Source organism: Mandrillus leucophaeus, unplaced genomic scaffold (assembly GCF_000951045.1).
Source record: "Mandrillus leucophaeus isolate KB7577 unplaced genomic scaffold, Mleu.le_1.0 Scaffold641, whole genome shotgun sequence".
NCBI lineage: Eukaryota > Metazoa > Chordata > Mammalia > Primates > Cercopithecidae > Mandrillus > Mandrillus leucophaeus.
Genome location: NW_012106931.1, coordinates 162,809 through 184,229, shown reverse-complemented (window position 1 = coordinate 184,229; position 21,421 = coordinate 162,809). Strand labels below are relative to the sequence as shown.

The window sequence follows — 21,421 nt, the reverse complement described above, 5'->3', positions numbered from 1 at the left end:
GCTTCCTCTGACCCCAAGTTGAGCAGCATCTGGTACTTGTTCTCCAGAAGCACACTGGCCAGCACCTGCCCCTGGCTTGCTCCAGTCTTCCTTGGAGAGCTGGCTGAGGGCTGGATGGGAGAGTTCCCCTGTGTGCCCTTTAACTCATGGAGTTGCCTTTGACCTGGTCCAGTTACTTCCCCTTGAGCCTCATGGAAGGTGTTGGTGGGCTATAGATCCCTAAGTTTCCCTGCCTCCAGCCCCAAGATCCACAGCCCCTTTTTGCCATGTTATCCTGACTCCTGGGTCCAGTCCAGCCTGCCCCTTACCCCATTGGCCTTCCCTGTCCATGGCAGTGACCCCTTGCTGAGTCACATCCGCACCACCTTGCACCCACCCCCTTGGGCAAACAGGGCCCGGGCAGTGACCCCCAGGGCCCAACAGTCAGTGCAAAGGAGTGCTGTCCTGGTCAGGCCTACCTGCCTTCCCAGGACAGCAGTTGGGGCCTCTTGGCCACCCATCCCCACCTCCACCTTGGGCAGAACCAATGGATCTCTTTTTCCTCTTTTCCTCCCAGCAGGGGTGGGCAGATCGATACGTGGCTCAGGTTCCTCTTAAGCAATGGAGCTCCCAAAGCCCTGTAGATGATTGACCTGGCCAGTCCATCACTTGGTCATGGAATGTGCGTGTGCCTGGCAGGCAGAAGCCCTGTGGCCTCCAGAGTCCCTTTCTGGGTAGGGTTCTTTCCAGGGAGGGAGACCACTTGGGGGCTATTATTCATGGTAAACCAGATCCCAGTGGGCCACCCAGTTTCTCAGAAGCCACATTCCCTCTTCACTCCCGGAGGCCATTTGACAGAGCGGCGATTGCTCCTCTCTCTAGCTCAGCCCTTTAACCACCGCGACATTCATTTACTAGTCTGCGTGTCCACTGACTGGTTCAGTAGTAAACCACTGTATGTGAGTAAACCACTCACTCACCCACGGGCTTATACACTCATCCCACTCATCCCCATATCCTCTCACATATCCCCTTACCTGTCCACTCCCTCCCTCATCCCAGTGAATACCTGAATGTCTGAGGTACCAGCCTGGTGCTAGGCACAGCCGGCAAAAAAGCTCTAAGCAGTTGTCAAGGGCAAAGGCTTTGGAATCAGAAAGATGTGAATCCTGACTGTACTGTTTCCTGGCCATCTGGCTATGGGTACATTTCTCCAATCTCTGAGCCTTAGTTTCTTCATCTGTAAAACAGGGACCTCACGCACCTTCCTTTTAGGGAGGCTGTAAAGATCGGCTTTAGGATTAATACATGCAAAGTGCTTCAGCCAGAGCCCAGAGAACACAGCTGTAGTCACAGGGCCTCTCAGCAGCCATGTCCTGGCCGTGGGGACTATAGTTGGCCCCATCTGACCCTGGGTGGACCCTGGGACAGGGAGGGGCCCATTCCTGCCCCTCAGCTAAGCTATGCTCCCTGGACAGGTGGTCCCCTCCGCCAACCCTGGAATGGAGGGCAACAGTCACCCAGCTTCCTGTGCATCCCTTCCCTGGCCTTCTTTCCCTCAGGATGCCCTGGGGCTTTCAGGTCACCCAAGACACTTGGAGCAAGATCTAGCTTGCTCTCTCCCCTCTCTGCCAAGGAAGTTCTCCGTGACAGCACCAGGGGGTGGGAACTGGCTGAGAGCATCTGACCCTCTGAGGGAGCATTTTCCTTCCCACGTGAGGCCCTGTGTGCCCAGGACCTAGTTAGCCCCCGTCCTCTTCCCTTCCACCCACAGCCCCAGTGCAGACTGTTCCCTCCAGCTCATCTAGGAGTTCCCTGGGGCAGCAGGTGCACCCTGAATGCCAAAAGGTGGGCTTAGCTGTGGGGTCAGCTAGGGGAGGGGAAGAGAGAGGGACTGGAGCACGGCTGGGGCAGGGGTTCCGTGTGAAGGGATTTCCTTCATTTCCCCTAGACAGGCAGCCGTGTGAGGTGCACAGGGGAGCGTTTTGGGCCCCTTGGCTTTGGTTAGGGGATGTGTAGAGTTGTGGGTGTGAACTTTGGAGTGGCTCGCACAAGAATGCACATTTTCTACACACTGGCCCGGTGACTTTGGGTAAGTCACTGGTAAAATCTTAGTGGTTTAAGAAATGCATGTGACATACTCAGCATGCACTGGCACCCAGGAAGTGCTGTGTTACTAGGGGATGGCCCTGGGGCCAGTGGCTTTGTACCAACCTGGGTAAGTCCCCGGCCATTCAACTCAGCCCAGCAGGGGAAGGGCTGTAGGGAGCCCTTCCCCTCCCCTTGGCTAGTCCTCAGTGGCACTTTCAGTGGCCATGTCCTTGCTGGATAATGCCTCCTTCATCCTGGATGGGTTGCAGGTGGGGGTAGCAGTCAAGGAGTCCCAACTCCCCAGGCTCATGTTTTCAGCCTGACTTACTGAGTAGACCTGCCTTGGTGGGGATGAGGTGGGATGAGATGAGTGGGTAGGAGTGCATAATTGTCTGGAGGTGAGCTCGGCTGTGGACTCGCGAGCGCAGACACACACACTCTCATACATTCCAGCTGCAGCTGCCCATGGGTTAGGGCCCTGCCTCTGGTCTCCTTGCCCCTGGCAAGGTGGTCATTATCAGTTTCCTTCTCAGTTCGCTCTATTTTAAGCTTCTAGAGGACAGGAACATGTTTGTTTTGTTTTTAAAACTTTATATCCTTATTGTTCAGTAGAGTAACTGGCACTGAATGAGTGAAATGGAAGAATAACTAGACACTAGGCAGTGTCAGAACAGGTGCGTGGACAGTGCACACTGGCCATCAACTGGGCCATCAACTGGCCATCGAGTGGCCCAAGGTGGGCATCCCCAGGCAGGCATTCTAGGGTCCTGTGTATTGCCATCTCCATGCCCTCCACCTAAGGCTGGACGTTGGTAGAGGCCCTTATGTCGTGGCCTTCTTGATGTGACAGCCCTGCTTTCCTGAGGCCAGGGATCCCCGGTGTGGGCCATGTCAGGCACTGCCAGCCGGGACCTCCCTGTGCTCAGTGCTGGTGCTTGTTCTTGGAGCACCCCTCTGTCCTGCCCCCAGCCTCAGCACCCAGTTTCTGTTCTGGGGTGGCTCATCCTCATCAGAAAGGGAGCTCCTTGGAAGCCTGGTGGTGCCTGGCTGGTATACAGTGGGTGCTCAGTACATGCCTGCCACCTGAGTGGTCCACTTGCTGGACGGGGCTGGCCGTGTTGCCTAGGGAAGCTGGTGGGGAACAGCGTTCCCAACATGGCCTGCCCACCGGGCTGGCCCCCAGGGTTGAGCACCTCCCAGCTGTCACAACCCACTTGTGAGAAACGGTTCAACCCCGGGAGTGCTATGGTCTGTGGTTGGCCAGGGGCTGGAATTCCTCCAAGGAGGTGGCCCCTGCAGCCAGGCTATGGTCTTGCCTGGAGCAGGGTGACTGGGAGGCCAGAGCACCCATGCCTGTGAACCTGCACTGAGAAGTGAACCTTAGAAGGGGTCAGGTCACCACTCAGGGACCAGCATCACCCCCAGGGCAGCCTCCTCCCAGACGGCAGTGCCAGGATGGGGCCATCTGGGGAGCAGGCTTGCACGGACCATGTCTGTCTGGCGTGGACTCAGGCTGGGAGTCTCAGCGCCTTGGGACTGTTTCCTCATCTGTAAGATGGGGGTGCTTACAGACAATGGAACATTATTTAGCCATAGACCGAGGTGCAATAACAATACATGTTACAACCTGGATAAACCTCAAAAACATGATGCTAAGTGACAGAAGCCAGACACAAAAGCTCTGGACTAGGTGAAGTATCCAGAACAGGCAACCCCATAGTGACAGGAAGTAGAGGGTGGTTTCCAGGGGGAGGAGGGAAAGGAGAGCAACTGTTTAGTGGGTATGGGTTTCCTTTCGGGGTGATAAAAATGTTTTGGAACTAGACAGAGGCAGAGGTTCCACAACCCTGTAAATATACTAAATTCCACTGAAGTGTTCACTTTAAAATGCTTCACGTTATGTTATGTGAACGTTACCTTGATAAAAAAAAAACAAAACAAAACAAAATAAAAAACCCACAGGGGTGCTACTGACTTCACCAGCTGGTTGGGAGGATTCAGAGAGGAGATGGCCATGTAGCCCGAGCTCAGCCAGTGACACTGGTAAATGTCAAGGAATGGAAGCCATCGTGACCCTGAGGGCTGTGTCAGTTCCCTTGCCTTGCTGGATTCCAGACTGCAGGAGTCAGGGGCAGGAGCCAAGGGGGTAGGTGAGGGCAGGTGGCTTCGCTGGGCACACCCCTTAGTCAGGGGCAGAGGGAGCTGCCGTGGCTGCTTCAGCAGCTGTGGGTGAAGATTCCTATGCTGCAGGCCCAGGCTCCCGCCTCTGATTTGCTGCGCACTTTGGGCTGGCCCTTCAATCCCGGTTCATTTGTTAATCTGCCCATATGTGCCTGGGTACCTGCTCTTCTGTCACTGTATCGGACACCTGACCCCATCCTCATACCCGATTCCCACAGCGCAGGTCACTGCCAGGCAGTGTATTACCAACCTCTTGGTTCTAGGGTCACAGGAATACTGGATCTGTTTTGTTCATGACTGTATTTCTAACACCCAGTGCCTGGCACATAGCAGGTACTCAATAAATATCTGTTGAATGAATAAATGCACAAATCCTCATTCTTTACATAGTGGGTGCCAGGTCCTGTCTGTACTAAGTGCTATCAGTAAATAGCTGTGAGGTCAATGTTATCATTATCCCCGTTTTACAGATGAGGAAGCTGAGGCTCTGGGACATGAAATGGCCATAGCAGAGTTGGGATTCTGACCTGGCAGCCCAGCAGCAGAGCCCTCGCTCTGATCCATCCTATTCTAGGCTGTCTCCTGACCTTGGAGCTCCCACTTTGGGAGGCAGCTTGGGCCCTGAAGCATTCACTCTGCCTCCTCAGCCACAGGGCCCCGCCCACTCCCAGGGAGGGGCTCCCTCTGAAGCCCCACACCCACCACCCCGAGCCCTTTCTCAGGCTCACAGCCACCCCAGCCGGCTCCCTTCCCTGGGAACCTCCGTCATAAAGAAGGCGAGGCCCTGATCTGGCCTGTCTCTCTGCCCTGGGGCCTTCCTCACCCCAGGGAACCTTAGTTATAAATATGGGGGTTACGCCTTGAGCTTGTATTAAGCACCTTTCATCTGGGGAGCTCCTGGCTGCTGGGAGGCTAATTAGCTGCTCTCTGGGAAGAGTGAGTAAGAGCTGACGTCCTAGCCAGGGAACTGCCTTGCTAGGCATGAGGCTGGCCCTCTTGGGAGAGGTGTGTGAGCCATCATCTCGGGTCACCCACTTCTCCATATTTCTCCTTCTGTAGGACCTCCTCACAAGAGTACCTTCTCTCTGGCTAATAAAGAAGCCTACCGTTTACTGAGTGCTTATTATGTGCCAAGGGCTTGCTAAGCCCCTTCACCTGTTAAATATATGTGTGCAGAGCAGTAGGGCCGTAGGACTACATAAATATATGTGTGCAGAGCAGTAGGGGTGTCATGCATTAATGACCACGATGGAGCCCTACTCCTTGCTGGCATGGGACCAGCACTTCTGCACATGACCTCATGGAGTGTGCTGCCTGGCACGGATCAAGCACTTGCTAAGTGGTAGCTATTATCAGTAATCGTCAGAACAGCCCAATGAGGTAGGTACCATGCTATTCCCATTTCTCAGATGAGGAAACAGGCTCAGAGAAGTTAAACCACTTGCTGGCTATCACAGAGTCAGGAGTAGAGTTGGATTGATTTGATTGATTCTAAAGCTGCACATAGTTTTTTAGCTGCTCCCCTCTCCTTTCCCCAACCTGGAGTCTGTTAATGACAAAGGCCTTGCTTTGCATAACGCTAGGTCATGGGGTCACTGGGCAGGGCTGTTCTCGTCCATCTCTCCAACAGTGCACTGGTGGGCTAGGCATGGACCAAAAACCCTTGGAGATCATCTAACACAACTCATCCCCACCCCACATTTTTCAGATGTGAAAATTGGGGACAGAAGGGACTGAACAAGGTGACAGGATTAATGGGATGATACCTCCTTGTCAGAGCACGAGGGAGAAACAGGGAGTGGTTGGTGCTCATCCCGGCCCCTGTCATCAAGCTGGAATTGATACCAAGTAAGAACCATTCGCACACTAGAATTCCTGGCTGTCATTTGTCAGCCTGGCCCACCTGCAATGAGCAGCCCCAGGGACATTTGGGTGGGGTGCGGGTGCACAAGGCAGGCTGCAGCTGAGACTGGGGTGGGGAGGGTGTACTCCACCTACCTGCCCTCCAGGGTGCTTGGAACCTCCTAGGGCAGGCTGGCCTGTTTGTGCCATGCCCCACAGAGCACTGCAGTGATCCTAGTGCAGAGCACATAGTAGGTGCTTCAAAGTGCTCATTGGAGAAACAGCTGGATCCTGGACCTGCAGGAGGGAGGAGATGGCACACTGAGGGCATTGATGGGTGGATGGTAACATCATGTCTACTCATCATTGCTCAGCAGACCTGGTTCCATCAAATGTGACCATCCTTCAGGCCTTACAGAAGGGACCTACGTAAATCTGTTCAGGCAAAGAGAAGTTTGTGGCTGTGGGCACCTGACTGGGGTTCCTGAAGGTGGAGCATCTTTCTTGGCGCTGACAGGGGTGGCTAAGATCTGAGCATGCAGGCAGGCCCTCTTCTCCCCTGGATGCTGCCCTTCTGAGGAGGGAGCTATGTGGGTACCAGAGGCATGGGCCTAGGAGGCTCTGACCCCCTGCCTGCCCCGCCACCAGTCTCTGCTTCTACAACCAGGGTCTGCATCTTACCTGCCAGGCCTGCCAGCTCCAGTCCCCTCCTCACTCCCCTCAGGACCTCATCTCTCCTCCTGGCCTCAGCTTAAGGGTTTCCTCAGAGAGGTCTTCCTCGAGAACCTTCCCATCCCAAATCTAAATTAGTGCCCCATTTATATATGTTCTCTGAGCACCTTATTCTTTTCTTTCACAGGAGTTTGAAAGCCTTTTCAAATGGAATCATATATTTCTTTCTAGGTGATTTGTTGAAACAAGTCTGTCTCCTCCGTTAGACTAAGCTCCGCCAGGGGTGGGAAAGTTGTTCCGTCCACTCGTCCTCTGGGCCTAGCACGACATATTCTGTATTGAATGAGTAGATGACAGAAACCCCGTGAGAGAGAGTGAGCCAAGCCAGTGGTTCTCTGAGTGTGGCTCCAGGACCAGCGGAGCAGCAGCTCAGCATCGCCTGAGGACTTGTTAGAAATGCAAACTCTCTTAGTTGGGGGACCCAGCAATCCGGATTTGAAAGAACGGTCCAGGGGGCATTCCTGCGCACACTAAAGTTTGAGAACCACCGAAGGCGGCAAATCCCCTGCTGTTGGATCAGTGTGCACTGTGGCAGCTTTGGCGGCATGTAAGAGGAACCACGGATGAACAAACCCCACTTTCAAACGTAGCAAAGGGCAGAGGGTGGACACGTCACCCCGACCCCCAAACGGGGCCCAGGCATGTTGTTCGGCGGGCTGGCCACTGGAGGGCAGTGTGGCCACGTCCATCGCGCCGCCTCCGAGGGCTTCCGGGCCAGAGCGGCCGCGGGAGGACGAGAGCGAAGCCGTAGCGAGAATCTCGCTCCACGCCGCAGCCTCTTGCAGGAGCCTCAGCTCACCGGCGCCTCGCGTTCTGAGCCGCCGAGGAAGCTCAGCCGCCGCATCCCCGGCCCCTATCTCTCCCCCGGGCTGCCTCGCGCCTCCCGCTCCCCTCGCGGGTCGGGCCTGGTGTGCGCGTCTGGATGGCCTCGTGCCTGGAAGGTTCGCGAGGCCCCAGGAGCCGCAGAGCACGCCGGGGAGGAGATCCCGGCAGGCCGGCAGGGGCAGAGCGCCAAGGAGGGCGGCGGAACCTTGGCTGCTTCCCGGGAGGCCAAGGGCAGCTCTCCCGCGTGATCCGCGCGCTGCAGAGCGCGTCGGCCATCTTGGCGGCCTCGCCCGGGCCCGCACCCGGCCCGGCTTTCGCCGCGGCGCCGACGGCGGGGTGGCGACGGGAGAGCGCAACCACGAAGCTCGTCCGCGGGAGTGCGTGGACATCGCAGAAGCCCAGGAGAGCCCTGGACTCTGCTAGCTTCCCGGGGGTGCTGGGAAACGCCACCCCAGTAGTCGCCGCGAAGGCAGGCCTGCACTCCGAGCCTCAAGTGAATCGGGTGGCGCCAGCCTGCCTTCTTCTTTTTGCCCCATATTCAAAGAGCGGAAAGTCGGAGGCTCTTAAAGTAGGTCACAGCGGTCAGCAGGTTTTTTTTGGGGCAGGCAAGTGACAGGGCCCAAAACCAGGCGTAGTATCTGGTTGCCTAAGATGCTTGGGCAACTCCTTCACCGGGCACACCAATCTCCGAGCCAGAGATCAGGGACTGGCCCCGGGGAGCTGGCTCCAGGCGGCCGATGCATTCCAGTCCCTGTCCACCATGGGGACTTGAGATGCCATTCTGAGGAGCCCCAGGCCCCCACCACGCCTGTTGCCTGTCTAGCTTAGTTCACACATGGATGCTCTCTCTCTGGCAGTTGGGTATTTCTCAGGTTCCAGAACATCCGTTCATCTTATCAGTCCTTCAAGGTTCAGCTTAAAGATCAGCTCCACTAGGAAGCCTTCTTGGATTTCTCCTGTTAGTTTCCAACAGAATCTGCCTCCTCCCTTCTCTGCACACCTTGAGAAGCAGCAGTAGCTGCAGCTGTAGGCTCTCCTGTTTTTTCCTTACAGTGTTTGTTGCTGCATACTCTCTCACTGAATTGTTTAATTGTGAGACCCCGTGAGGGTCGGGACCCTGTGATGCTGGCCGGGAAGCGGTTGTTGCAAGGGGAATCATGGGATTATTGAATGGGTTTTGATCTGGATTTTGGTGTTGGAAATCAAATTCCCAAATGTTTTCAACCTTGGGTAAAGGAACATGTAATGGTGTTTTCTTAAAGCTGTAATGGAATCCTTTTGTGTGTTTAATTGCTTTAAGTTATTTTAGTAGAAATGTCAGGGTGCCGGAGGAACAAAAGCCATGGGTCTGAGCCCAAGCAAGAAGGACCACTGAGCCTGTGCTGGGTGCTTCCTCTGCGTGGCCTCAGGGTCAGGACCTGTCAGATGGGATGGCAGGCTGCGGTCCGGCCCCAAGGTCCAACCAAGGAAGCTCCTGGGGCTGTGACTGGGCTTGAGGCTGTGATTTCGGACTCCTCGCTGATACTTCAGAGGAGGCAAAAGAAAGTGCCTTGACAGCCTTGGAGAAGCCTGGAGCTAAAGGAGAGGTCCTTGCTTTTTCCTTTTAAAATAATAAGCCAAACGCTCTCCCATGAAGGAGTCCAGAAAACCCCGTTCATGCCTCACCCACAGATGATTTGTTGAATGCTCATTAAGGGGAAAACAAAGAGGTGGTTTTGTTTATTTATTTAAAAGGAAAAATAAATGAGCTGTGACAAAACAATTTGAAACCAGGCCCCTCTGAGACCTGGGCTTTCACTTCCTTGATGGGAAGTAAAACAGAGAATCGAATCCCCCTCCAAATAAAAGTGAAGTTAATAATCAGACAGCTCGAGCCCTGGCCACATCCTGTCGGCCCCTCCCTCCCTGGGCTCTCTGTTTATAGCTGCCGAGTGCTTTCCCTTCAGAGCCCAAGCCGGCTTAACCCTTTCCTCCCCATCCAGGGAAGCCCAACCCTGCTCTGAGACTGGAGGTGGGCTCCTCACACCCCCTGGTGCTGGCCTAACCTCAGCAAACGGTGGCTCTACCCAGGCCTGCTGGTATGGGCCTGTGTCACCCACAGGGCAGCCAGCTTGGATTTGAGTGATACTCTCTGCTTGTCCTGCACAAAGCCTGAAAGTGTAACATTTCCTCTCCACACCTCCAGGGGAAGACTAGGTCAACCCATTCCCATTCCAGACTCCATGCAGCTTCTATAGCCTGGTAGACTCCAGAAAGCTGCATTCTGACAGAGGCACAAATCTTTGGGGTTTCTGGTCTCTGCTGAGAGCAGCACTCTGTGCATGTCTCTGGACTACTTTCTGTGAAAACTTTCCACTTCCTTCAAATGCCTTCCATTGTAGTAGCATGTTGATTTCTTCCAGAACCCCATGGGGTCAATAGTAGCACATCCCACTGGGCAGAGGAGGGCCCCTTGCTAAATTAATTTTGAGTTTTCTACTGTTCTAAGCAACAACTCTGCCCTATAGGGCCATAGTTATCCTCATTTTACAGAGGAGGAAACAGGGGTTAAGTACTTTGCCGAACGTTACAGAGCTAATACATAGCAGAGCTAGGATTTGAACCCAGGCATTCTGGCCCCAGTGTGCCCTTAGTCTCTGCACTCAAGGTTTAGCAGCCGGAGATTCCTCTCTTCTCTGGAGCCAGGGGGCTTTCAGAAGCTTAGGATAATCTTATGAATGCATTGTGACGGTCCCAAAGCCCAAGAACCTTTTGAGAACATTCCTGAGCTTTGTCTTGGGCTGACCGGCCTCCTTTCTTGTTTCCTCCTATGGAAGAATAGGGAGCAGGTGGAGCCAGTGCAGGGCTCTGTCCATTCTCTTCCAGGATCAGCAGCGTCAAGATGTGGCTGGATGTGAATCCTCCATCCCTTCGTCTGGCTGGCAGAAGACTTAGAGCAAGAACCCAAATACTTCGTGTGGCTGCTCTGACAGTGGTCTAGATGACCTTCTGCTTAGGTTCCCTTGTCTCCTCCAGTCTTGTCACCTGAAATCCCAAACACTGTCTTCTGGCTGAAGCTTGTCTGCAGGAAGCCACCCACCCAGTAGCCTGGGGCATGAACTGGCTGTGCACCACCTGCCTCTCCTGGGAGTTCTGCGTGCCATGGCTCCTTGATTTCTTCTTATAACTGTCTCTCTTGCCTGGCCACCTTTGCACAGCCATTTGGCAGGGCCTTTGCACCAGTGAAGGTATGTTGTGTTGCCCCTGGTGTATGGAGGCCTTCGGGGACTGCTTGCCTGAGACTTAGCTCCTTTTTGGGAGATGTTGCCAAGCCCAGGGTCTGCTGTCTGTCTGGAGCACCCTGAACCCCGTCTTTGGGAAGGGTTGGTCTGCTGCAGGTCTGCCTTCTGGGGATGCATTTTGACATGCAAAGCCATGGACCAGAGTGGGCAGTGCCTTACTCTTCATTTTCCAGCTAATTCTTCAACTAGAGAGAGCTGTGGTGGCCCCATCCCAACTGCCCTGTTCTTCTCAGAGCCTGGGCAGCTCCTCTGGCTGGGGGGTGCTGAGCCATGGCTTCTGTGACACTTGAAGGGGCTGACACCCAGCAGGGTACCTGGCCCAAAGGGGTTTCAGAGGATGTGTGCCTTGATTTTTGTTTAATTTAAATGTTTAAGAAAAGCATTCAAATTCCAACAGAGTGTTCACAGTGGGGTGGCTCTACTGTGGGCCTCTCAGAGGCTTAACAGCCACCAAAAAAACCACGTATTAGACCCACCGTGTTGCAGTTCTTACTGTGCTAGGCACTGGACATACTGATCTCATTCACCCTCACGCCCTGGGAAATGGGGAATGGGGGATGTGTAAGTATCCCCATTTTCCTGTTGTGAAAAGTGAGGTCAGAAAGGTTGAGTAGCTTGTCTACCCTGCTATCATGGCTTTCTGCTGAGGGGAAAAAAAAGTTCATTGTGCTTTAAAAATACATTGAAACCAATTTTAAAGTGATTTTTACTGAGCTTAAAAGCAGTGTCAAAATGGACATCAGTCCTTCTGCCTGCACTCTTCCAGCCCAAGAGGCCCAGAGGGGCAGGGCCCTACTCTTGGTCCCCACATAAGTGTGGGGAGGGCTGTGTAGCTTGCCTTTCTGACCTCGGGTGGGGGTGTCCATCTGTTCTCCAGCCCTCTCCGACAGGTTTTTCCATAGCTTCATTTCTTGTCCAAGAACACGTGTCTATAGGAAGTACATATTGTATTGCAAGAGCTAGTAAGACAAGAATCATTGAGTTAAAACTTTTTTAGTTTTTCTGAACTTAAAACATTTTATTATAGAAAATTTCAAATATATGCAGGAGACAGAGTAATATGATGAACTCCATGTACCCACCCAGTCTCAGCATCACCATCTCATGGCCAAACCTGTTCATCAGTGCTACCATCCACCTCCCTACCTTCTGTACAATTCTGAAGTATATCCTATATATCACATTATATCATTTCATCTGTCAATAGTTCATTCCAGGCCGGGTGAGGTGGCTTATGCCTGTAATCCCAACACTTTGGGAGGCCGAGGTGGGCGGATCGCTTGAGGTCAGGAGTTTGAGACCAGCCTGGCCAATATGGTGAAACCTTGTCTCTACTAAAAATACAAAAATTAGCCGGGCGTGGTGGCGTGTGCCTGTGGTCCCAGCTACTTGGGAGGCAGGTGAATTGTTTTAACCTGGGAGATGGAGGTTACGGTGAGCCGAGATTGTGCCACTTCACTCCAGCCTGGGCGACAGAGCAAGACTCTGTCTCAAAAAAAAAAAAAAATTCATTTTGTATCTCCCAATAATAGACTCTTGTTAAGCTTAGCCACATTATCATTATTCCACCTAAAAATTAATAATACCCCCTAAACATTACCAAGATTCTACTGGTGTTCAGCTTTCCCAAAACACTTTCAAATTCTTTGCTTTTCTACTTACTGAAAAAAAAAAAAATAAAAATCAGCCCCCAAATAAAAATTTCTCAGCATTTGGTCATCTCCTTACAATCCCGCTCACAAAAGGACAGATTTCTGAATCTGGGCAGAAACACCCAGTTATTAAGTCTGAGGTGATGATCACACTGAAATCTCCTGCTGCAGCTCCCTGTTCAGCCAGCACCTTCCACATACTGGGTGCTAGGTCAGTATGGGCTCCGTTTCACATAAGGATGAACACATGCAAGGGTGAGGATGCAGCCAGGTTGAGCTAATTAGGGGAGACTGGAGCGCAGGCCCCCCGCGTCCTCCCACCCACACAGCCGCCCTGGCTGCGAGTGCCTGTCCTTGGCTTTCCCGGCCAGTGCTCCACCCGCCAGCTGCCTGGGCCTCCTCTGGGACCCTCTCCTCTCTCTTGCTTGGGATACTTGACTATGCTCCAGTGGCTCTATGGAATCCCACTTTGTGGGGCCTCCAGGGCTCTTCTTGGTCTTGCCAATTGCTGTTTAACATACAACACAAGTTGACTGGGTTCCTTTTTTTTTGAGGGGGAGCTCATATTCATCAAGAGTGTGCCAAGTGCTTTGATCATCTGTCCTCACAGCAACCCCAGGAGATGGGTATTGTTGTCATCGCTACTTCATAAAGGAGGAGACGGAGGCAGGTGAGTCCTCTACTTGCCTAGGAGGGGGCAGTGCCAGACTCTGAATATGGTCAGCCTGAACATCGAGCTGGTGTGCTCCATGGCAATATATCGGTTCCCAGCTCTTAAGACTCCTTTAAAAAACTGCTAGGCAACTCGGCCCAAGACTGGGCACGTATTCTTTTGAGGACAAATCTCGACAAGCTGGGATCTGCTGTCACCTTGCACTTTTCCTGAAATTTCCATGTCTTTCAAAACAGATAGAGCATGACTTCTAAATATACACACACTTATTAGGAGATTAGTTCAGTTGAATAGAATACATTTTAGGTATTTCAGCCTATAATTTCCTGGTTTGTCTTTTTTCATGATTAAAGAATAGTTTGAGTTATAGATTATATGACTGTGACAGGTTGAAGGTTAGGAGGGATGGCAAGAAGCTGAGTATGTAAGGCCACAACCTAGACATCCATCCTTCTGCACTTTTTTTGATAGGAAAAAAAGTTACTTTTGGAATGTACAGAAGTATCAGGGTCAAGTACATAAGAATTTTTGGAGGGAGATGGGCTGGCATGAGTACCATTTTCCTTGTCCTAGCTAATCAGAGCTCAGGGTGTGGCTGAACTTTGGAGGAGCAGGATAAGGTGCTTGGTCAGCCGCCTGTCTATGGGGATCCTGCCTCACCCACTGAGGACAGCCTGGGCATTGCACAGCTGGGCACTAAACCCAACACCCATGTGTTACTTTCTTTGCTTCTGGATTTTGCCTGGGTTTGCTTCAGCTTTCTCCCAACTCCTGCTCCCTTAGGGAAATGAAGAGTGGGCAGAGGTTTGATTAAGTAAGAAAACTGGAAAAACCAAAGCAGGCATGGAGAAGGGAAGCATTGACAGAATTGCAGAAGACAGAGAACAATCAGAAGGCCGAAAGAAGCCAAGCCGATAAAGGACTAGCATCTTCCATAAGTTTTCATGGGGTTTATGGACACAAGACATTGAGGCATTGAACTTCAAGAAGCTGTTTGCCAACCAGAACAATGGTTGTGGCTATCTTTAGGCTCCCTTGGGAACACCTGGAAATTAATTTAAATCATTTTAGTTATTAACAAAAGTTGCATTTGCTGGGATTTCTCTGGCTTTGCATAGAGGTGGGTATGCCAGTCTGCCATGGACCTCTGTTTTTCCAGGAATGGTGTGTTTGAGTTAGATGAGCCCTTATCCACAGAAAGGTGGCTGGGCCAGACCTCTCTCTAGAAGATGAAAAGCTGATCACACCACTCTACTCATACCTAATATTCTTCTGGCACAGGGCTCCTGCTCACATTCTCCAGTGAGCCAGCCATAGGGTACCATGATGGCAGCCACCCTACTCTGGGGTGAATTGGACTGGTTTTTGGCCTTGTCCCAGGAAGACTAGCCCTTTCTCTGCAACAGACTAACAGCGGGGGTGAGGTGGGAAAATTGTAGGAAACACAAAGGCGAGAAGGAAAGCTTGCTTTTCCAGGACTGTCCTTATTCAGTGTTAGGAAGAGTCTGAAATCCTCACACATACAAAAGCCCTAAGACTCACTTGTAGCCACCCAGAACACTACTGAGTGGATTTGGTTGGGGATCAGGGCAGTTGTTTTAAATTCACTGCTGCCTCTTTGTCTCTCCTGGGTCTTTTTTTTTTTTTTTTTTTTTTTAAATTTTCAGGTGTTGTTTGCTTTGACATTCTTTTCTCTTTTCAGAATAGTTATAACTGGCCCCCACTTCTTTATCATTCTCAGCTCCCTTCCCCACCTCACTGTGCCTTCTTAGCATAATTTTGCTTTTCTTTTGGCCTGCCTTATTTTACATCTGGATTCCTGGATGATTTATTTTGTCTGTTTCTTGAATTCTCATCTTCTTCCATTTCTTAGAGGTTTTTGGGAATTTTTTTCCCCCTTTCAGCTTCAGTTCTTTTCCTTAAAGCTTTCCTTGGGTCACACGGCTTTTATTCTTGTTCATCTGTTTAAGCAGAGCTGGCAAGGAGGAGGCCACAGCCGGCAGGCAGAGCCACAGCAGCAGAAGAGGTCTTGGGAGCCTGAAGATTCTCCTCCCAGCCCTGGTGTCCTTCTGGGGAGGGGGATGGGGACAGTGCTGCTCTCCCTGTTAGGGCTGATGTTGTCTGCCAGGCCTGGGCTGAGGGTTAGGGCAGATGGTGTCTCCTCCACAGTGTGTGGGCCTGGGACTCCGTGGCTCAGGGAGGCAAAGGAATCCATCCTTCGGGCTGTGGGTTGGAGGATTAACCAGGTTAGACCAGGAAAGACTGGAGCTCCATGGAGTTGCACCCACTGGGAATGTATTTCTTGCAAAACTCAGTGCTGTGTTTGAAGAACTTGCAGCATGGGGACTGACTCTTGGGACCCGAGTCTGGGTTTCCTTCAATTCTGACTCAGTGACTGAAGTTGACCTGGGCATCCAGAGGTGTCTGTTGGGGAGACAGAGGCAGTTTTCCAGTGGAAAGTCCTTTCTTCCCACTGTCCCCACCCTTGGCCAGTGGGCATTTTGAGGGTGCAGGGGGAGTGCTAGAAGAGGCTGGTAATTGTGGGGTGTATTAAAGACTCTTGGCTGCTGGGCAAACCCCACCTGTGGGAGGCTCTGAGGGTCAGCCCTGGTACTGATGAGATGGGTGGCACTTCTTGGTGGGCATAGTGGCAGAGAAATCCTAGAAGTTGCAACCACACCCCTCCCTGTCTGGAGTGGTGGGGTGGGGTGGGAGCATCCTGGGCCCTGCTCCCCAGCTGTCCGAGGCAAATCGACTGGAGTCCATCTGGCTGTCCCCACTGGTCTAGGCATGCTTCCCATCCTGGGGTGTCAGTCCTCAGCGGGTGCGGCTGAGGGGCTGGTGGATCAGCTCTGCCTGGGCACACCCGGAGCTGAGCGGCATCCTGGGGTGAGGGGACTCAAGAGCTCCTGGTAGACACCCACTGGACTGCCTTATCTTTTCTAGGCCCTGTGCTGATGGTGGCCACCTGCTTCTCTGGCAAGTGTGGTTGAGGGCCGTTTCCATAGGCACACCTTGCTCTCTTTCTGGGTCCCATCTGTTCTTCATCATCATCTTCATCAATGCACAGTGTTCCCTGTCACTTGAGGGAAGTGCTGTTGCTTATATAAAGGCTTGAGACAACTCTTTGCTTACATTTTATATTTTGTTTATGTTTTCTAAGCCTTCAGTTCTGGAGTCCAACTCTCAGGGTCCGGCATCCTTTAAGACTCGAAAAGCATAAACTTCAGGAGGCCAAAGGCCCTTACTCCTAGGCCCTGTGGACTTGGTTTATCTCTGATTCCAGGCAGTGCCTCCTGGTCTATGTAGAGGGCTATAATCAACAGGAGGAATGACTAGGGGATGGGTGATGAATGTTCTTCCAAGCTGCTCCCCTTGACTCTGGCAGGAGAGCTGAGGGCAAAGACCCAGCCTCTTTGACACAGAAATTCAGGTGAGGATTAGGATTCCAGCAGCCTCCTGCTCCTTCCCGCCCAGGCCGCCTCACTCCTAGTTGGGCCCCAAGTACAGCCTACTTAAATCTGTCCATGTCTGTGCCTCCTCATTCCTGCCATCTCGCTCTGCCTTCCCTCTTCCCACACACTAGCACCACGCTGTATAAATATTGACACCCCGGGCTGGCAGGAATCTTTCTCCAGCTGCTTCCCTGGTCTCTGGGAGAGCTTGTTTCCTCACCCAGCAGCTGCAGCAGATCTGGTTGCCTTTGGTCAGACAAGAGCAGGCCCTGGTTTGGGGGCCCACAGTACCCCAGAGTGGAGGGTGCAGTTGGTGGGAGAAACTTAGCACTAAAGAAGTCACAAGGCTGTGGCAAAGACCCGTCCTCTCTCTCTCCCCCACCGGCTGTCCACATGGCGACCCTCCAAGAGCCGTCTGATCCCTGCTGTGGCTGGGGAGGTTCCTGTTTCTCAAAAGAACAGCTCCTCAGGGCAGAGTTGGCCATACAGGGCCTTGCTAGGGAGTCGTGGAGGATAATTCCAAAGCAAACTCGCTGATGCTAGGACAAAATAGTACCTTGGTTTACCTGTGAACACTTTACTGTTTACTAGTAAGTGTGAATCCCTTGATTTGCCCTGAAGACCCCACAGTTTAGAGCAAGACCCCCCTGGATTATCTGCAAGTCAGGCCTCTCACCAGCATCTGCCCCAGGCCACCCTCCCTCCCACCAGTCCCTGCCAGTCTTTCCGCCTCAAAGTTAGAGAGGGGAGAGGACAGACGCTCCTTCTCCCACCTTCCTTGGTGACCCAGCCAAGGAAGCAAACTGGCACTTGGGTTCCCATGGGCTGGGCACCATGCACAGTACTTCCCCATGTTCTCATGTAGTTATTCAAGTCTCTGGCACAGCAGGTATCTTAGCTTCCTCATGCATGTCTCCTCTTTCTGCCAGCAAACAGCAGCAGCCATGTAGTAGCAAGCCCCCAGATACAGAGCCCAGACTTTCTCTAGTCCTGAGTTCAGCCGGGAACCTCTTGAGAGCCAGCCAAGGACTGAACATCAATCTCAGCTGCTCGCAGTAGGTGCAGGTCACCTTCTGCCACCTCCTGCTCCTGTGCTTCAATTTTCCTTACATCTGTGGGAGGTCATTAACCTGTGCTTCATAAAGTATTTCAAATTTAGCAAAAAACAAGTTTGAAAAAAGCAACGTCATTTCTTTTTTTTTTTTTTTTTTTTTGATGGAGTCTTATTCTGTTGCCCAGGCTGGAGTGCAGTGGCACTATCTCGGCTCACTGCAACCTCCGCCTCCCGGGTTTAAGCAGTTCTCTGCCTCAGCCTCCCAGGTAGCTGGGATTACAGGTGCCTGCCACCACACCTGGCTAATTTTTTGTATTTTTAGTAGAGACAGGGTTTCACCGTCTTGACCAGGCTGGTCTTAAACTCCTGACCTCATGATTCACCTGCCTGAGCCTCCCACAGTGCTAACATTACAGGCGTGAGCCACCGCACCAGGCCAAAAAAGCAACATCATTTCAAATCCTTTTTCTAGTTATAGGGATTGGGGTGGCAGAAGAGATTGTTCAGGTATCAGGGACTAAGGAGAATGTGTGTTCAGTGCTTTGGGGAAGCTGGGGAGGAGGTAAACAGGGTTTAAAAGGCCTGGATTTTATATCCAACAACCCCTAAAATTCAAGTAATAGAGCCATTGGAGGTGTGTGTGTGGGATTGGGTAGGGGTTCTCATGGGGGCCAGGGACAAAGACCCCAGTTTCCCTGCACTCACACTTGTGCGGGAAAGAAAGCAAACAGATCTCTCTCTCTCTCTCTCTCAGTGGGTAACGTACATGGAGAAAGGCAGGAAACTGCAATTCGAAAGCCGTGCATTCGTGAGATACTCCTGCTGCCTGCCTGTCTCTCCAGCCCCCCAAAGTAAAACAAAAGCCAAATAAAAGCCTGACCCGGCAGATATTAATGCTATAGAGCCAGGGTTGGTGTGCAGGCAGCCACCCCCTTCTTCCCCCTTCTGTTTCTATAAGTGGCTGAAATAAATTTAGCGAGACAACCCCACCCGTCTGAGGGCCTAAGATTTCAGAGCAGTGGGATTCTCTATCCTGAAAACCCATTTTTCAGAGCTGAGAGCTTTTTGTTTAAATTCCTTTTGGGAATGGAATGCTCTCGATCTAAAATAATTATTATACTGCAGTCATCTATTTCTCATAGATAAATGCTTTGACACAGTATAGCTTGCTGAAAAGCTGATCTACAAATGCTCTGCAGCTTGAGATTGTCAACTCTATGGGGACAATGCCTAGTTGGATCTGTTGGGGTATTTATTGTAAGATTATTCTTCTAATGTTTGTACATATTCAGCCAAGTCCCTCTGTTGTCTGTCATAGAGGACACTGATTGTGGTTGGCTAAGTTAGCGAAGTAGAGAAGTACTAAATCTTCATTTTTTTTTCCATGAATATTTATTGAGGGCCTACTATCTGTTAGGCACTAAGCCAGGCACTGGGAGTTCAGTTGAGAGCAGAGAGAGCCTGCTTTGATGGAGCATACATCCTAGTGGGAAGGGAATGTTAAAAAGTTAAATGACTACAGAAAACTGGCAACTAATGTTGTATTTTAAAATGAAAATGAAAGACTGAATGCTTTCCCCCTAAAATCAGGAACAAGGTCAGGGCATCTACTCTTACCATGCCTATTCAACACTGTATTGCAAATCCTGGATAGAGCAATAAGGCAAGAAAATGAAATAGAATTCGTATGTTAGGGAAGGAAGAAATTAAGTTATTCCTATTTATAGACAATATGTACTTGTCTACATTAAAAACAAAAACAGGCCTGGTACAGGAGATCATGTCTGTAATCTCATCACTTTGGGATGCCCAGGCAGGAGGATTACTTGAGGACAAAAGTTAGAGACCAGCCTGGGAAACATAGTGAGATCCTATCTCTACAAAAAATTTAAAAAAACTAGCTGGAATGGTGGCATGTACCTATAGTTCCAGCTACTTGGGAGGCTGAGGTGGGAGGACTGCTTGAGCTCAGGAATTTGAGGCTGCAGTGAACCATGATTGCACCACAGCACTCCAGCCTGGGCAACAAGGTGAGACTCTATCTCAAAACAAAAACAAAACAAAAATAATAAAAACACCCCAAGTAATCTATCAAAAAAATCCTCTTACAATTAAAGTGATTTTGTGAGATCACAGGAGACAAGGTCAATACACAAAAATCAACTGAATTTCTGTAAACTAATAAACAAGTGGAGACCAAGATTTCAAAAGGCCAGGTGTGGTGGCTCATGCCTATAATCCCAGACTTTGGGAGGCTGAGGTGGGGAGGTCAACTGAGGTTGGGAGTTCAAGACCAGCCTGACCAACATCGAGAAACCCCGTCTCTACTAAAAATACAAAATTAGCTGGGTGTGGTGGCGCATGCCTGTAATCCCAGCTACTCGGGAGGCTGAGGCAGGAGAATCGCTTGAACCCAGTGGGGTGGAGGTTGCAGTGAGCCGAGATCACACCCTTGAACTCCAGACTGGGCAACAAGAGCAAAACTCCAACTCAAAAAAAAAAAAATTATGATAGTTCTAAAAAATAGGAAATATTAGGTATAAATCTAATGAAACATATATAGAATCCCTGTGCTAAAAACTATAAAACAGCTGGGCATGGTAGCACATGCCTGTGGTCCCAGCTACTTGGGAGGCTGAGGCAGAAGTATCACTTAAGCCCAGGAGTTTGAGGCTAGCCTGGACAACATAGCAAGACCCCATTTCAAAAAAAGATTAAAACTATAAAACACTGACGAAATCAAGTAAGTCCCAACTAGACATACTATGTGCATGAATTAGAAGACTCAACATAGTAATTCTCCCTGTAGTGATTTAATGCATTTCCAATAAAAATCTCAGTAGGGTTTTTTTTCCTAGATATAGACAAGCTGATTCTGAAGTTTTTATGAACAGGCAAAGGAACTAGAATAGCTAAAACAATTTCAAAATATAAGAAAAAAGTTGGAGGAATTACACCTTCTTAAGACTTAGTAAAAAGCTACAATAATTGATCGTGTAGTATTGGTGAAGGGGTGGACACAGATCAGTGGAACAAAATAAACAGACCTTACAAATACGGCCATCAAATTTTTGGAAAGGTGTAAAGGCAACTCAATGGTAAAATGACAGTCTTTTCAACAAATAATGTTGCGAGTGAAAATCCACAGGCAAAAAAAGAACCTCAAGCTAAATTTCACATCTTTATATAAAAACTAACTCTAAATGGATTACAGATCTGAAGTAACTACTTTTAGGGCAGGATTCTAGGAACATGGCAGAGTAGGAAGCACCAGGAATGTTTCCCCTCTTAAGAAAACAATTGCACTGGCAGAATCTGTCTGATACAACTATTTTGGAACTCTGGAGTCTATTGAAGGCTTGAAAATTCCAGGGGGAGGCTTGAACAGTAATTTGTGTTTAATTTTGGTCAATATCAGCTCTTAGAACAGTAGCAGCTACCCATCCCCCACGTCCAACCCTATGGCAGACAGCTGTGCATATGTTCCTGGAGTAGCCTGCACACAGCTTACAGGAGCCAGGATGGGCCAAAAGGACCCTGTCTTCCAAATATCAGGGTTTTATGCTCTGATTACTGCTTCTGATAACAGAGATGTAGACAATGATGCAGGTGGCCATTGTTGCACCTTCTCCCATCATTTTTTTTTTTTTTTTTTT

The 21,421-nt window shown here is 50.7% G+C and overlaps 1 protein-coding gene across 1 annotated transcript in view; it reads left to right on the top strand.

The window, feature by feature from the left end:
* Nucleotides 1-12,800: 12,800 nt before the first annotated feature.
* The window catches only part of LOC105554436 (putative uncharacterized protein C14orf181), a 16,252-nt gene continuing 7,631 nt past the window's right edge, over nt 12,801-21,421 (top strand). Inside the window, 2 exon segments of the mRNA XM_012000919.1 lie at nt 12,801-12,838; nt 17,641-17,766. Coding sequence (XP_011856309.1) covers nt 12,801-12,838; nt 17,641-17,766 — 164 coding nt within the window.